At 42.9% G+C, this 18,452-nt stretch overlaps 1 protein-coding gene across 2 annotated transcripts in view; it reads left to right on the top strand.

Annotated features, from left to right (window-relative positions):
- Positions 1–18,452, top strand: part of LOC138953907 (uncharacterized) — an 85,202-nt gene that overhangs the window by 42,689 nt on the left and 24,061 nt on the right. For both annotated transcript variants that reach the window (XM_070325888.1, XM_070325887.1), the window contains exon 2: positions 3,052–4,897. In XM_070325888.1, the coding sequence (XP_070181989.1) occupies positions 3,148–4,897 (1,750 nt within the window). In that variant the 5' untranslated portion in view covers positions 3,052–3,147. The remainder of the gene's footprint in view (positions 1–3,051; positions 4,898–18,452) is intronic.

The following is an 18,452-nucleotide window of genomic DNA, read 5'->3' as shown; positions in this document are numbered from 1 at the left end:
ACGTGTTTACGGGCTTTTGTCGTCGCGAAATGCCCGAGAGAAACAAAAAGAGAAATCGATAGTCAATGACAAAACTTGTATGCACTCCGAAGTCGTTTTCTTAAGGGGAAATTCAGAGTGCCCCGAGTTTTTATTGTTGTTCTTTTTTAATATAGGGTAACGTTTCTTGAGGCTTCTCGCATAGTAATTTACGGCCGATGATATCTCTTCGATTAACCTTTTGTTTTGTTTGTTCCCTGGAGAGTATTTGATTAGAAATGGTACTTTCGGCCTCTAAAGCAGACGTGCAGCAACATCAAGGTAAATGTCTGTCTGCACTTTCCTTGCGCGTTGGAGACGTAATAATATGGCGGAACCCACGACAAGGGGTTTTCCTTTCTGTTTTGACGCTGTAAGCTTCAGATGATTCATGAAACAATGCACTGATAGTCGACGACTTGTTATGAAGTCAAATGTTACTTTTGTTTTTGTTGTTATTAATATACGTGCGGAGCTTTGTGGACTTTTGACACATCCTATTTTTAAATCGAAATTACAATCCTCAAGCCTTACTGATCCCATGGTTATAAATGGGATTTCCAAAACCGTCGGTGTGTGTGTGTGTGTGTGTGTGTGTGTGTGTGTGTGTGTATGTGTGTGCGTGTGCATGTGTGTGTGTGTCTGCGTGCGTGCCTGCGTGCGTGTCTTCACGTACATGTAAGTGATACTCCGCCTTTTAGAAGAACAAACAACCGAACTTTCAACTAACTTGACGTGCCGTGTTCCAGACACAATTACATACATGAACGGGGAACATGATCAGATATTCGGGGAAGAGTCTCCGGTTTCGTGCCTCTCGATGTAATGCTCAGATGTCGGACAGAGTATTGCCAGTCCAATTTCGGCCACAGTTTTCGAGAAGGAGTTTGGCAAAGGTAACGAGGAAATATTTTGTGGATCATTTACGTGGGGCTCGCATTTACCGGAAAGTTCCGGGTTTTCTTTCCGGTAAAAATCTTAAAAAAAAAAAAAAAATCTGATTGGAATGTTTTCAAATGATTAACTTTCGTCCTTAAAAACACACACATTTCTTCGAGTACGAGACAGACACTTATTTTATTAATACGCTTTTTCTAACAGACTGTTATGAGCAGTGGATTCAGGGCCTTGTTTTATAAGTCATATAGATTTTTATTTTTTATTTTTATTTTACATCAAACTGTTTTCTTTGTTATCGCTTCTGCCTTCATTTCTTTGTTCTGCTGTCTGAATGGCGGGGTCAAAACGGTCATACATGTCAAAAGTCCACTCGTGCAAAAACCATGAGGGAACGTGGGTGTTTCAGCCTATGAACGAAGATTTCTTTGTTCGTTCGCGAGTAAAGAATCCCGATTGTTTTAATAGATTTGTCATTGTGAACTGATAACGGTTCACTTTTCTAATCGTCTTTGTCTTTAAGGGCCACACCCTTCCAAACCTGCGTACGCTTGTCTGTGCGATTGACTGATTTTATTTTTTAGGCACATTCACTGCACTGCAATTGACGTGAGAATTAATATGATCCCATTTGCCTTCCAAAGAGAGTTAAAAGAACAGGGCTACGTGTTTTCTGATGGTAGACTCTCAATTCTCACTAGCGTACCGGTAATTAGGTTTTTATTTTGTTTACAATCACAGTTTTTTGTCGGAAATCTCCATTTTGGAGAACTGTTGTTGATGTAGATTTTCTGTGTCACTATTTCAGTCTGGAGTTGAGAAAGTTTACGCAGAAGTCGTAGTGAGGCAATTATTGAAAATATGTTCACAGCATTTTGTGATTGTGTGATTCTGCTTGCGCGTATACTTACAGCAGAATTAGAATAGGACCAAGCAAAGCCGAGAGAGCCTCCTCATTTGACTATTTTTGTTTCTCCATGATTGTAGTTGGTTGCTGGCGAAAAAAGTATTGATATTAAACAGCGAGGACTATCGCCTCAAGGTTGTCTGATCCGACCGGTTTCTTGTTACATGAATGTGTGAGAGCATCATCACTCTATGAGCTGTTGGAGATTCAGTCTGCCTGTCTCTCCACACGCTTTTCTGTCTCCGTCTGGCTTTGGTATTAGGTTGAAGTTTTCGTCTTGTTTTGGCTTTTGGGTTACATGTCTCCGTCTGGCTTTTGATTTAAATGTCTCCGTCTGGTTTTGGCTTTTGGGTTAAATGTCTAGTTTTCGTTTTTGTGTGAATGTCTCCGTCTGGGATTTGGTGGTCAATGCATCGATCTGGTTTTGGGTTAAATGTCTCCGTCTGGTTTTTGATTGTGTGTGAATTTCTCCCTGACCTCAGGTCAAAATGAGTTCATTCTCTCCCTGACAGGATGACTTGAGTTTCCTTGTCTGGCAAGGAAACCTATTTTTTTAAAACATATTTAGAGCTTTTTGTACTGTGTTATGGATGTAAGCAGATTCGCGATCGTCGATAATGATTTTTCTTGGTGTTTTGTAATTTTTATATTACAGAGGAATTTTTATTTTAGACGGTTTCAAGCGAGCTATTTTTCGCGGATGTATTTACTGTGCAAACAACTCTAAATATGGCATAAATGTCACGTGATAATCAACCGTTTGGTTTCGATGCTCGCTGGAGCAGACGATTTTTTTGACAGTGATGCAACCATATATTACGGTCTCCTTCCGGCAGCAGTCCCAAAATTTCAACTTGTTTTGACCTTAGAACGATGTCTTTATCATAACTGTGAAGAACAGAACGGAGATCACTGTCGAAGTCGGCCAATCTGCAATCATTTTTGTCTCGCGAACACTGCTCGTGAACAACATATGGGAGATCAGTCTGTATTCTGGTTTTGATAGATTCGCGTAGGACTTTCGCGTCCGGTCTGAGAGACAACAGGCGATAACCGTGGAGCGAGGATTATCAGAATGGGGTTTGATGGTCAATGCCTCCGTCTGGTTTTGGTCTCGGGGTTAATGTCCCCGTCTGGTTTAAGGCAGGAGTGAATTTTCTGCTGAGGAACCCACTATGTTTTCCAGAGCATATATCTTGCCACTAAAACTGTACCATTTTCCCTTGCAGAAGAAGAAGACATACAAGTCCACGCACAGCATCGGCTCGCGCAAGGCCACAGAGAAGGTGGTGACCTACAGCGAGTCGCTGCCCTGCTTTTCCGAAATGGTGCAGCAGTACCTCAACGACAGGGACATGGAGCCCAAGAAGGCTTCTCCAGCCAAAACGCCATCGGCCAAGTCTTCCCCAACCAAAACCACGCCCACCAAACCCTCTCCAGCCAAGTCACCCAAGGCCTCGCCCGGGAAGTCATCTTCGGCCAAAGCATCACCCTCGGCTAAAACGACGTCCGCCAAGTCTTCACAGAACAAAGCCTCACAAGCGAAGCCAAAGTCAACAGGGAAATCGCCCAGGTCAAAACCGCCCGGTAAGTCTTCAGGTAGTGCACAGCCACCAGTCAAATCCACAAACGTGAAGCCTTCACCGAAAGCTACGGCCAAAAGGAAGAATTCCAATGACGCAGCAACCACGGACACTCCTCCGACGAAAAAGCAAAAGTTGGATATAGGAGAGAAAAGTGCAGCTCAAAGGAAAACTACGAAAAGTGGAAAGAATGACTCCAAGAACGACGTAGCTGAGAAACTGAAGCAGATTTCAGCGAGGGCAGAGAAAGATGAGCCCAAAAAGAAGAGAGCTGATGCCGCTAAAAAGACAGCAAGTGATAAGGGCAAGAAGAGAGCTGATGAAAACTCAAAGGACAAGAAAAGTCCGAGTTCTAAGGGGGGAAAGAAGCCTGCCCAGAAAAACACAAAGCCAGTGAAGACGAAAGCGCCCAAGAAGAAGGAGGATAAAGAAATACCCAGTCTACTCTCCTTCATCAAGCCAAAGCGAGAAGCTAGCATGAACGCTAGCGCCAGAATGGACATCATGTTCGAAAAATTTGTGTCACCCAAAAAGTCACCGTCCAAGGCGTCACTTGCATCTTCGTCCCCCAATAAAACTCCCACCAACAAAGTAGAGGGAGGGACGTCTGTGAGTGCTAAGAAGAAACTAGTGTTCGTCAAAGCGGGCTCCAAATCTTCCAAGGCCAAAAAGGCTAGCAAGAGTTCAGAATCTCAGTCCAAAAAGCCCAATAAGACCAGTAAGACGAAAAGCAAAGGCAGCAGCAAAAAGATCAAGTCGGAACTGAACAAGGCGGCGAACGGCAAAGTGGTGAAGAGGAAATGCAAGAAACGCATGGCGAGTCTCAACGCCAGGGCGCTGATCGTAGCCGAGCGGGAGAGCATGCAGCAGGTGTTGGAGCGAGCGGCGCGCACGGACAGGTACTGCGTGTCGTGGATTCGACACAAACCCCCAACCGCCCACTCCCCGAACCGCACTCTACGCTGGGTGGACGGCCTGGGCGGGTGCGGGGTGTGCAACTCCAAGAAAGACCTCCCCGATACGGGTGGTGCTTGTGTCACGGAGATCTCTGCCACGGCCCACCCGTCACCCGAGTCCAAGCACCCGGTCAGCGCGCTGCCCACGCCGCCCATCTCTCACGACGGCAAGGACCATCTGAGTGACGACCGGCCGTCCAGCGTGGTTGACGTGGTCAGTGCCCACACGCCTCACTTGGACCCCGTGACTCACCAGCCCGCCGTGGTGGACATCGTCAACACCCACAGCCCCGTCAAGGCCCAGGTGCTGGGCGGCAGCTTTAACAACTTTGGGGGGCTCTACCCACACAGTTCTCCCTGCATGGCGCCCTGCCCGGGCTACTCGTACTCACACACTGAGGGCTATGTGACTACACAGAGCTACCAATCGTTCAGCTTCAGCGGCATTGGAACCCTCAACGCCGTTCCCCTCGTCACGCCGACCTTCAGGCCCTCCGCCTTCAGCGTGCCTGGCTACAACGTCAACGTGCCCTATGGTGAGTTGTCTGTAGAGTGTGTGTGTGCGTTTGTGTGTTAAAATTAGTAGGTGAGTTAGTGAGGAAGTGCGCGAGTGTTTGTGTGTGTGTGTGTGTGTGTGTGTGTGTGTGTGTGTGTTCTTGCGTGCGTGCGTGTGTGTGTGTGTACGTACGTGCGTGCGTATGTGTGTGTGTGTACGTACGTGCGTATGTGTGTGTGTGTGTTTGTGTGTGCGTGCGTCTGTGTGCCTGTGTCTGTGACTGTGTGTGTGTCCGGTTAGACATCCGTAATGCATTCCTTCTCATGTGAAATAGTATACATGTACACCATGTCAGATCCATTCTGTCTGCCACACGGCATAGGAGTATTCTTGCACTTGGCTACATATCAACATTTCAACAGCCTGCCTGCCTGCTTCTTGTTTGGAGTGGGAATTACATGTACTTTACTTTGTTGCTGACTTGGTTTTGCAGATTGACACAGTTTTCAATTACAAAATAAATTCAGCATGAAAATGAAAGCAGCCAGATAGATTATTTTTGGAATGTTCCCAAGTGGAAGGATGCTTTTAAAAGCCAGGACATATTTTTGGTTTTCTTTGTAGTCGGTTATGCAGGAACTGAGGAAGGAAGGTGTCTTTATGTGCAGAGTTGCACGGGTTTGGCATGTCGGGCCCTCAAACTCTCATGGTTGACTAAATGCGTTTTCATCATTCACACACATCGCCATGGTTATAACAGAAATATCATCACCGTAAAACACGTTGGTGGTTTGTAGTGGTAGTTTTCACATTACTGTGGTACAGTGAAAGATATAACGGATTAGTGAAAACCAGCCGTCTTGCTGTTCTATAAAGGAAAAGTAAAGGAAAAAAAAAGAAGAAGAATTCAGCTAAATAGGCAGGCAGAAGAGGTTTCTTCTTCTTCTGCGTTCGTGGGCTGAAACTCCCACGTACACTCGTGTTTTTGCACGAGTGGAATTTTACGTGTATGACCGTTTTTACCCCGCCATTTAGGAAGCCATACGCCGCTTTCGGAGGAAGCATGCTGGGTATTTTCGTGTTTCTATAACACACCAAACTCTGACATGGATTACAGGATCTTTTCCGTGCGCACTTGGTCTTGTTCTTGCGTGTACACACAAAGCGGAAGCCCCTTGCAGGTCTGCACACAAGTTGACCTGGGAGATCGGAAAAATCTCCACACTTTACCCACCAGGCGGCCGCGGTCGGGATTCGAACCCTCGACCTTCCGATTAAGAGGCCGACGTCTTACCACCCCGCCACAGCGCCCGTCTAGAAGAGGTATCTAAGAGCAGGGTAATGAATAATAGATTCTGTAACCGGTTTGGCAGGCCGTCAAAGCTTTCTGTATAGTACCCAACTAACACCACAGAGAGGGAGGGAGAGGGAGAGAGAGGGAGAGGCAGAGAGAGAGAGAGAGAGAGAGAGAGAGAGACAGAGAGACAGAGAGACAGAGACAGAGAGAGAGAGAGAGAGAAAGAGAGAGAGATTGCGATTGCTTTACTTTGATGTTATCCGTTCTTTAATTCACTCACGATCTCTTCCTTCATCCGCGCCGCAATTTGGCCTCAGGTGCGTGTTAAAACGTATCATTCTTCTGCTCGTATTAACACAACGGGAACTGATTTGACAAATTCGATATTTCGGGCAATCGCATTTATTTTTAGCCTATTTGCGACAAAGATAGACAGACTGGCTAAATAAAGAGATTTCATCTTCTGTGATAAAATAGCAGCGGCAATCTTTCGGATTCTGTTACGCTTTAAACACAAATTAAGTACATTTATTTTTCTTGAAGACGATGATATTCTGTGTCACTGTTATACTTTACCGTGAAAAACTGAGATGGAGTGTTAATTAAATCGTAAATGCGATCTCTACGTCTTACGTGTGGTTATAGTAATAACACAGATGCAGTGGTTACTGGGACCAGTCTATAATTGATGGATGTTGAATTTAATGTCCTGTCCAAGTTGAAAATAAGATCATTAAGATCAAGATCGTGTGATGTTCAGTAATTAATCCCATGACTTAAGCCCCGTCTCCAAGTTGAAAACAAGATCATTGAGATTAAGATCCCGCGATGTTCAATGATTAATCCCATTACTGAAAACTAGAGCCGTTTGCTAACATGTAAAAAAACAAACTTGTCATCGAATATAAAACACAGACAACTAACTATATATGTTTCATTCATGTGTGTGTGGTTTCCTTTTTTTAGGGGAGGTGAGGAAGGGGTATTATTGTAAAAAAGCATTGTAACAGGACAGATAGCCTATGTAATGGTTTACACGAGCGTGAACATGCGGTAAGCGCATGGAAGTGCCAGAAACTATCTTTTTTTTTTAAACATAAGTTTATTTTAACAAAGGTTACAATCATGACATGTATACAGAGGTTACAATCATGCAGAAACTATCTGCTTTCGCTTTGAACGATGCTATGGAGTGAACGCTCTTGGGAGTCTATGACAACCGTCGTGATTTTTTAACTCGTGCTTGACACGATGGCAGCCTTCGCACCACGACGCCGGCAGTGGGAAGTGACAAGTGGAACAGATGGGTTTAGAACGTACTGAACACAGCTTGGAGTTGCCAACCCGACGTAGAGCAGACTGTATAATCTGTTCCGCTATCGGGCCACAGATTGCGGAAAAGGGCACGCGCGTGCACATACACAGTGACACACGAACACACACGCACAAACATGCGAGCGTGTGTACACTGAAATACAAACATCCTTACACAGTCACTCAAACACCCCCCCCCCCCCCCCCCGTCTCTGTCAGTATGTTTGTCTGTCTGTCTCTCTCTCTCCGTGTGTGTGTGTGTGTGTGTTTGCGTGCATGTGTGTGTGCGTCCGTCTCTCTCTCTCTCTCTCTCTCTCTCTCTCTCTCTCTCTCTCTCTTTCGAACTCTCTCTCTCTCACCCCCTGCTGGGTTACCCTTACGAGCATAGCCCAGTGTGGCGGCTTGGGATTCAGTTTAACATCAAACACACACACACACACACACACACGTTACAACTCATATAAATGGAGACGTATACATTGCATATCGATTTCACGAGCAGGTAAGGTGACTGAACGCTCGAGTCATAAGTTCATTGACTGTGAAACCACTGAACTGTAAAATCACGATGTTGACTGATGTGAAGAAAAACTGTGGAAAAGAAGCTTATCGTAAAACGCTGCGATGAAATGAAGACTGAAGCAACCTGCCTGATGGCTTATCTTTATTGCATTTAGGAGAGTAATTTGATCCCGAGTGTTGCGATATAGTTTTAAAGCTACATTTCTTCTCGCGTAAGCGATCATGTTCACCACCACAGATTTGTTGAAGCTTTTACGTGGGATAATAAAAAATAAAAAAATAATAATAAAAAAAGCCAATGTTATCAAAAGTCAACAAAATTTGCATGGTATGAATTGTCAGTTGCACTAGTATCGTAAGTGACGCCAATGTCAGTCTGCGAAGTAATTGCAGCACACACACACGCACACACACACACACACACACACACACACACACACACACACACACACACACACACACACACACACACACACACACAAAATGATAGAAATGTCCATTCTGCACAGAATGCAGCCTGGCTATTCATTTTTGGTATGTGTTCAAGTGAAAGCATCTAATTCCACATGTAAAAGCCTTGATTGATCTGTGACGATTTAAACATGATTGTGTTCGTGGGAAGGAAGGTACATGTAGCTTTAAAAGTGCGATAAAATAAAGATTTAAGCTGTCTGCGTGATGGCTTATCTCTGTAGCAATAGTGAGAGTGTTGTAAATTATACATTACATGTATAGACTATAGATGTCACGGGTGCGCTATAATACATGCAATAACATTGCTTGGAGATTACTCTCTCCCCACCCCACACGCGTACACACAGGCGTCCCCCAACCCTTCTTTCTTTATTTGGTGTTTAACGTCGTTTTCAACCACGAAGGTTATATCGCGACGGGGAAAGGGGGGAGATGGGATAGAGCCACTTGTCAATTGTTTCTTGTTCACAAAAGCACTAATGAAAAATTTGCTCCAGGGGCTTGCAACGTAGTACAATGTATGACCTTACTGGGAGAATGCAAGTTTCCAGTACAAAGGACTTAACATGTCTTACATACTGCTTGACTAAAATCTTTACAAACATTGACTATATTCTATACAAGAAACACTTAACAATGGTAAGAAGAGAAACAGAATCCGTTAGTCGCCTCTTACCACATGCTGGGGAGCATCGGGTAAATTCTTCCCCCAACCCCATACACACAGAGAGAGGACAGGTTTTTCGCAGTTTATAGAACTGGTGACCCAGACGTACTGGAAGAGCAAGCAAGAACAACACAAAAGAAACAAACAACAAAAGGAAATGTAGGTTAACTTTCCCACCAATAATGACACTTGAGCAAGCAAGGATGAGATCAGAATCTGCCCCCGGGGCTGCGGAGGACAAAATTCCAATACAATTTGCGGATCAAGCGGATCACGATCGCAATCTCCTTGATTCTTTGCAAGGTTTAGTGTGCCTTTGTCAGTTCTGTCACGTTTTTTTTGTTATTTTCATTTATTTTTATAAAAAAAAATTCACTTGTTTCTGAAGAGTTGGGGATACCTCTTTTGAGTATTCTGTTGGGCAGGAGCATAAATGAGAACTTTTGGTTGAACTTAGCATGTTGATTTGGAGTGTCGGTCGTTCCTTTTCTCCGTTTTCATCTGGTTCTGTTAAATTGCTTTCAATGAAAACGTCTATAGAACAAACAAACAAACAAACAAACAAACAAACAAACGAATAAGCTAACAGCAAAGCTTACTTACTAACGAAATTACTAACTTACCAACAAACATACAAAGAAAGAAACAAACAAACAATTAAACAATAAGAACTTTTAAGAATAAGCCCGCTTGGTCAACAGCAATTAGAGTTTGTTCCTGTCCACCGTTCCTGAAGTTACATGCACTGTCATCTCTTTGTCAGCTTCTGCTTACCTGTCAGATTGGAACTTGGTAGAACATTGTGGTTGATTGCCGCATTAATGAACATCAGAGGCTTTGTTGAGACTTGCGTTAGCTTCCGTTTCTTCAGTCGCTTCGAGCCTCATTTGTTACTGAAATAATTAAAATGTTATCAAAAGTCAACAAAGTAAATGCATCAACTCGTGTCTGTGTTCTGGGGTATGTGCACGAGAAAATGCATAAGTTTAACTATGTGAGAACCAAGTTCTGTCGGGATCGGATTAGGTTAAATTGAGATTTGTTTGCGATTTCAACTGGTCTGAACCAGTGCTGGGGTCCCGCCCAGTAGGAACCTTTTTCATGAAAACTACTCCAGGGGGTTTGCACTGTTTCGGAATAATACTCGTTTAAGCTTAGAAATCGAAAGACGCGAAGCAGTTGCCCCATAAAATCCGTATTTTTAATGTGTTCCTTTCTTGTAAATTATACGCTCTCACTTCTCGTTGAAACTGCTTTATGTTTTTGTTATAAAGAGCATGGCTGGTGCTAGGCCGGGATTTATTACCTTCGCCAAATGTGCCGAAATGGCCATTAGAAGTTGAGGCAAGTTTTAATATGAAGTTTGAGGCAGTCCTTGGTGTCACCTCTTTTCTCATTCGTGGAAAAGTTCAGCAGCTCTACCGAAATGACGGCCAAGTTTGCGGCGATTTGAACTATTATTTTTAGGCGTTTCGTCGACTGCTGACGCAGTAACTGTTCCAACTGAACCTGTCTCTAAGTGAGGTTTGATATTCATGCGAGAATAAAAAAAGCAAGAGTGGGTAGTTAACGGAACGTTTAATGTTTCACAGTTTGACAAGACAAAACATTCACAAATACATCGACCCACTTTGTCTTTTACAGTGGACAAAAAAAACAACAAAATGCAATTAATATGAGGTGAACAAAACTTATCGGATCATATTTTTTTGTCCAAACTCTGACAAATATTTAATCGTATCATTAACTCACTATTCTTGTTTTTTTTTCCATTCTGAATTTTGGAACGTTCGCATGCTACAGAATCTGTTTTGGGATTTCTGCTATTCACACCACTGCCATGAATGGATTTTAAAGGCACAGTACGCCTACCGTAAACCATCACAGATACTGTCAGGCTTTTACACACAGTACACATACCCTTTCGTTTAATTAAGCACTCACCAGAGGTACATAATAACGGGCTATTGCAGATAAGCTTACAGCGATTTGCATTGAAATCACAAACTGACGACTACATTGTGAAAAAAAAGAAACTGGATCACACGGGTTCACGATGGCTCAGGGGTAAGATAAACCACGCGAAAAAATAAATTCTTTGTAAATTGCTCGCTCTTTACGGAGGGCACCTAGGATGTTCTCAAGCGGTGAGTGTTTAAATGAAAGGGTGTTTGTACTGTGTGTAAAAGCCTGACAGTATCTGTGATAGTTTACGGGAGGCTTACTGTGCCCTTAAGGCCTAGCTCCTAATAACAAGCTTATCCCTTCGCCCCCCCTCTGTGCGCCTCTCTGTCCCTCGAAGTCCACTGTCCCGACCATTGCCCTTGCACAATGGCAGTCATTGATTTCGCCAGTGTCCAGCTGTGACACAACAATTGGGCAAGTATTGACCACCACTGGACACGCTTTTGTCGTGACTGACCGGTGTTACTTCTATATATGTCACCACTTCCCAGGTTGCCTTAGGAAGTGTGGATTAAATTGGCTTTTTCAACCCCCACCTCTATTTCTCTGTCTCTTAAACAACCGTTGTCAACCATGGCCCTTCGATCTGTTTGTCTGTTTGTCTGTCTGTCTGGCTGGCTGGCTGTCTGTCTCATCTCTCTCTCTGTCTCTCTCTGTCTCTGTCTCTCTCTGTCTCTCTCTGTCTCTCTCTCTCTCACTCTCACTCAATCTCTAACAACCAGTGTCTCCCCAGAGTTTGTGACCAGTTTGACTTTGTTTGACTCTTACTCTCTCCCTCTCCCCCCTCCCTCTCTCTTTTCCCTCTCTCTTTTTTTCCCTCTCTCTTTTTTTCTAACAACCAGTGTCCCCCTTGGGAAGTTAAGAGTAGAAATAATTAGTATTTAGTGTAGGAGGAGGGTTGGGGGTGGGTAGGGAGGGGGTGGGTATGGTTTTTTTTGAGCAGGTCGGTTTCAGTTTTAATAAACAATTCTAAAGAATTGTGTATCTTATATTTGAGTCTTTCGTGTTTTAGACATTGATGCATTAGCCATTTAATAGTTTTAACGAGTTGCCTTTTGTTTTATCATTCTGGTGTTTATCTAGATGTGCTGTGTATCTTATAAGAAGTTCTTAAAAGTTCGAAGTTATTTTAGCATATAGGTTTTTTTATGGTCTTAACAGTTAAACATGTATTACGTTATCATTAAGATTCATGCTTTGTTAGCACTAAGCAGTTGTTTTAATCAGTCTGGTTTTTTCTTGTTTTCATCTTATGAACATTCTAAATGTTAGACTAACTTATTGTCTTGTACAGAATAACAACTGTGTGAATGGTGCTATACTGAATGAAAGAGTGTGACATGAAGTTCTTGTACATCATTGTAAAGAGTGTGAATGACGTTTTAGTTTAGATGTCAAGCGCTTAGAGCAAGCCTTTTTAACGAAAGTTTTTAATTTAGCGCTATATAAATGTTCTTCTTCTTATTATTATTATTTCCATTCTGTCTGTCTGTCTGGATGTGTCTCTCTGTACCTCTCTCTGTCTCTGATGTGGGAATAACCGGTGACACGATGAATAAGGATGAGTGAGTATAATTGAAGGCGGGTAAACTGAAACGACACAGGGACTTTAAATTAAACACACACACACACACACACACACACACACACACACACACAGAGATTGCATTGTCAAAGTTAGTTCTTAATTTCCAACCTTCACTTGTTTTTGCCTTCTGCTTGCCTGGTCTTATTTCTCAATGTCCACTGCTAGTTTATTTGAAAACACGCTCAGCTGTTTTGTAGCCGCTGCAAATCCCCTGCCTGCACTGAGAATACAATAGACCCAAGATTTCAATAGGACACAGACCTCAGACAACAATAGAACCTAAACTAGCTCTCTCTGCTGTCTCCAGTCAGCATGGTCTCTCGCCTTGCGTCTGTGCAAACAGCTGGGCCAATGCTGACGCTGAAGGGGTCGAATTCGATCACTGTCACCCATAATTGGCCACCCCGCGGTTGGGAGCCCCACAATTGGCGACGTTTCATGGACCCGGTGCGGAAAGACCAACACCCGCTTTAGCGTTAGCGTGTTTGGCAGAATTTTCAAGGGCCAATCTAATCAAAACGGGTTTGATTTGTGCTGATTTGCATCATATGAAACTCCTTCCCTTCTGAATTTGTTTAATTCTCAATGTCCCCCTTTCCATTCTGTCTGTCTGTCTGTTTAATTTGTGTTTATTAGCGACTTTGCAACTGACTAAGAGTAATTGCATATTACTACCAAAAGGAGTGTCGCTCGGCTTTCTTGTTTTGTTGTTGGGGAGTTCATAATGTTGTGTAAAGATGGTAAAATGCATCACATGAATTTCTTATTGGAGATAATCAAGATGTCTTTGCCGTTGTCTTCCTTGTGTGTGAGAACTCCTCACCGTCGCCCTTTATGGAGTCGTTCATGGCGGGGTCGTTCATTACGGACAGAAGTGGTCGAATCGGACCCCATCAGCAATATACTGACTTTCCATTGAAGAAAGCCATCACGCGCCTTTCACGCAGCGAGTACCGGGTGCATCCAGTCAAGCTGTTTTCATTGCCCTCCGGACACAAGGCACGTTGATGGACTCTGTTCATTGTCCGCTGGTCACTGACACGAGAGCTAGTTGTGTCCATAATAAATACCTTGACCGCCCTGCGGTGCGCCAGTCTTTGAATGAAGTCGAGATGTCATATCCTCAGTGGGAGCCAATTAGAGACATGTGTTGGTTATACAGCCATATACGCTTCGATATTGCTGATACAATGTTCCAGCATTTATTTTGTGCGTGTGCGTGTGTATGTATGTGTGTGTGTGTGTGTGTGTGTGTGTGTGTGTGTGTGTGTGTGTGTGTGTGTGTGTATGTATGTGTTTGTTTGTTTGCCATTAGGTATCATTAATAACCGTATACTAAATTTAACCAAACAGTTGCAATTTGCATGAACATGTCATGTGTCATGAAGTGACAGTTGATGGTTCTTTCTTTATTTGGTGTTTAACGTCGTTTTCAACAACGAAGGTTATATCGCGACGGGGAAAGGGGGGAGATGGGATAGAGCCACTTGTCAATTGTTTCTTGTTCACAAAAGCACTAATCAAAAATTTGCTCCAGGGGCTTGCAACGTAGTACAATATATTACCATACTGGGAGAATGCAAGTTTCCAGTACAAAGGACTTAACATTTCTTACATACTGCTTGACTAAAATCTTTACAAACATTGACTATATTCTATACAAGAAACACTTAACAAGGGTAAAAAGAGAAACAGAATCCGTTAGTCGCCTCTTACGACATGCTGGGGAGCATCGGGTAAATTCTTCCCCCTAACCCGCGGGGGGCAAGTTGCTGGTGACTGTGCATGCTGATAAGGGAACAACGGAAAACATGATAATTGAGTTGTGACAATTCATGTGTGATGTCATTAATGCTATTTAAAATCAATTAATGCTGGTATTTTGACTCAACAACAGTGTGTGCGTCTTCTTCGACTAGCTGGCAATGGCATTGACTCGTTAGTGTATCAAGATGCAGTAATGATAATGATGATGATGTGGTTCACACCCTTGCTCACAAGCTGTAAAAGGTGAAGAACAGTAATTAGCACCTCACCAGTGAATGCATCAAACAGGTTTACATGCCTGTAGGGGCTCATCATCATGATTACATTAGGAATCATTTATCAGTTAGCGTAGCAAGTTATTTCCAAAGAGCTGTCACGGAGTTGAACAGAGATTTCTTGTTTTTCTCTCATACATACGACTTTTATTGTCAGTGCCTCCCAGATTAGAAATTCACTGAGGAGGAAATAACTAGTCAGTGTTTATGATTTTTGTTTTACCGAAGACTGAACGCCGAATTGCAGACTTTCCAAACGGATCTTGGGGGTAGGAGGATAAAAGAGAAGAGACGAGAAAAACTTAAAAGAAAAAGCACGCTTCTCAAGTGTGAGGAAAACATTTCGTCGTCGCTTCTGGTTGGAGATTGGTGGAGAGCAGACTGGCTAAGTCTTCCATTGACCACAGCTAATGATTTGTTGACCACTTTAGGTCAGGGGAGACGCGATCGAGAGGATTGCCAAAGAGCTTCAGGTCACAGCATTGATCTGCGCGCGCGCGCGCATGTGTGTGTGTGTGTGAAAGAGAGAAGGGGGGAGAGAGAAAGACAGACAGGCAGGCAGGGCAACACACATCAACGAACAGCTATTTGAAAAAATATTTCTGTACAAAGACTCTATGCTGTCTTTGTAACCACCGAATGTTTTTGTTCTCGCGCTAAAACCAATGAATGATGCGTTTACACCAAGATGGCAATTTTCGCATGGCTGATAGTTGAACTCATTTATTCCGACACAGAAGCGAGAGCACCCGTATCAGAGCAATTGATCGCTATATGAAATCTTTCTTCTCCATAAATCTGCTCACTTTTGACATAAAGTCATTAGCTCTTTTTACATTTAGTCAAGTTTTGACTAAATGTATTAACATAGAGGGGGAATCGAGACGAGGGTCGTGGTGTATGTGTGGGTGTATGTGTGTGTGTGTGCGTGTGTGTGTGTAGAGCGATTCAGAGTAAACTACTGGACCGATCTTTATGAAATTTGACATGAGAGTTCCTGGGTATGATATCCCCGGACTTTTTTTTATTTTTTCGATAACGTCATATCCGGCTTTTTGTAAAAGTTGAGGCGGCACTGTCACACCCTCAATGTTCAATCAAATTGATTGAAATTTTGGCCAAGCAATTTTCGACAAAGGCCGGACTTCGGTATTGCATTTCAGCTTGGTGGCTTAAAAATTAATTAATGACTTTGGTCATTAAAAATCTGAAAATTGTAAAAAAAATAATTGTTTTATAAAACGATCCAAATTTACGCTCATCTTCTTCTTCTTCTTCTGCGTTCGATGTTGGTTACGCTCATCTTATTCTTCATCATTTTCTGATTCCAAAAACATATAAATATGTTATATTTGGATTAAAAACAAGCTCTGAAAATTAAAAAAAATTAAAAATTATGATCAAAATTAAATTGTCGAAATCAATTTAAAAACACTTTCATCTTATTCCTTGTCGGTTCCTGATTCCAAAAACATATAGATATGATATGTTTGGATTAAAAACACGCTCAGAAAGTTAAAACGAAGAGAGGTACAGTAAAGCGTGCTATGAAGCACAGCGCAACCGCTACCAAAGATCTTGTACGCTACGCTTGCGTAGCGTACAAGATCTTTGCCGCTACCACGCCAAACAGGCTCGTCACTTTCACTGCCTTTTGCACTAGCGGCGGACTACGTTCAATTTCATTCTGTGAGTTCCACAGCTTGACTAAATGTAGTAATTTCGCCTTACGCGACTTGTTTTTATGGTATCCACGGCTCGCAACACGTACTCTTTGTTCTCACGTTTGACACACAGCCATGCGCTCTTTGTTGTTCCCGTATTGTTTATACGGCTTTGCTGCTCCCTACCGAAGGAATCGTATTGATCACACGATCCATTGGGATCCATTTGTCATCCCTGTTGATTCTATCGGCATGATCACACGATCCATCGGGATCCATTTGTCATCCCTGTTGATTCTATCGGCATGATCACACGATCCATCGGGATCCATTTGTCATCCCTGTTGATTCTATCGGCATGATCACACGATCCATCGGGATCCATTTGTCATCCCTGTTGATTCTATCGGGATGATCACACGATCCATCGGGATCCATTTCTCATCCCTGTTGATTCTATCGGCAGAGCAGTACTGATACGACCCGTAAGCCGCGTGATGTCTGTCTGGAACAACGTACACGTTTTTAAGTTCGATTTACCACTTCACTGCCATTTGTTATCGCTGTACTTTCTATCGACAGAGCAGTACCATCTGACGCGTCAGCGGCGTGACGTTTGTCTGGACCAACGTACTTTTGAGTTCGATTGACCACTTCACTGCCATTTGTTATCGCTGTACTTTCTATCGACAGAGCAGTACCATCTGACGCGTCAGCGGCGTGACGTTTGTCTGGACCAACGTACTTTTGAGTTCGATTTACCACTTCACTGCCATTTGTTATCGCTGTACTTTCTATCGACAGAGCAGTAGGGCCTACCATCTGACGCGTCAGCGGCGTGACGTTTGTCTGGACCAACGTACTTTTGAGTTCGATTTACCATTTCACTGCCATTTGTCATCGCTGTACTTTCTATCGACAGAGCAGTACCATCTGACGCGTCAGCGGCGTGAAGTTTGTCTGGACCAACGTACTTTTGAGTTCGATTTACCATTTCACTGGCATTTGTCATCGCTGTACTTTCTATCGACCGAGCAGTAGGGGAAAGGCTCCTAATATGGACCGGCTCCTAATATGGACCACCTCCTGTTCTGACAAACTAACGGCGCTAGAGCGCTCAAAACAATTTCATTGGCTGTATTCACCCTCTCTGGATAACTTGCCCATGTCAAAACAGTTCCAGACGCACAAACCACAAAACCATTAGGCCTTTTCTCTTTTGTACATGATGACAGCGTTCACTTTAAATGTGATGCTTAAAGCGGACTAGTTTATATCCACAGACAAAGCTTTGAACACAAATAAATTGCTATATATGACAGCTAAGACTGTATTTGTTACATTTTAGCAGTGTTCGTCTCGAGTTTCTACTGCAAACAAAAAATAATAGCAAAACCTCAAAGTATGTGTGAGTCCCCTAATATGGACCACCTTCAACAAATCGAAGAAAATAAAAACTAAAGGCAATTTTAATTAATTCATTAAGAAGCTTGCTGAAAATAATCTATAACTAGCCCTCAAGATTTCAAAAAAATATAACAAATAGTCTTTTTTTGTGAAAGTTGATAATTTCACTTATTTTCACTCTGTTTTTGATAAGCTTCTTTAGTTTCCTGGTGTGCTTCAAATAATACTCTCATCAACCCGAAACAGCTAAATCTAAAGCATATTTGAATTAGTCTGACTTGCACACTAACTTGTATCATGTTATTTTGAAGTATAGGGGGCTTTTTACAGTGATTCGTGAAGGCCGCTTCACTGGTCCATATTGGGCGCCCAGGCTCCTAATATGGACCTTTTGTGATTTTTTCTGTATTTAATTTTTGCTGAAGGTCTATCAAAGCTATTTCACTCTAATTAGGCCTAACGGTTAAACTAAGAGAGAAGGACTACCAACCACAAAATGAAACTTCTTCGCAAGAAAACAAGCTAGTTATCAGCAATAAACAAAAAGTGGTCCATATTAGGGGCCCTTCCCCTACCATCTGACGCGTCAGCGGCGTGAAGTTTGTCTGGACCAACGTACTTTTGAGTTCGATTTACCATTTCACTGCCATTTGTC

The sequence above is a fragment of the Littorina saxatilis genome, linkage group LG17 (genome assembly GCF_037325665.1).
Source record: "Littorina saxatilis isolate snail1 linkage group LG17, US_GU_Lsax_2.0, whole genome shotgun sequence".
Lineage (NCBI taxonomy): Eukaryota > Metazoa > Mollusca > Gastropoda > Littorinimorpha > Littorinidae > Littorina > Littorina saxatilis.
The sequence above is the reverse complement of the archived record's forward strand: the minus strand, read 5'-3'. Positions and strand labels throughout refer to the sequence as shown.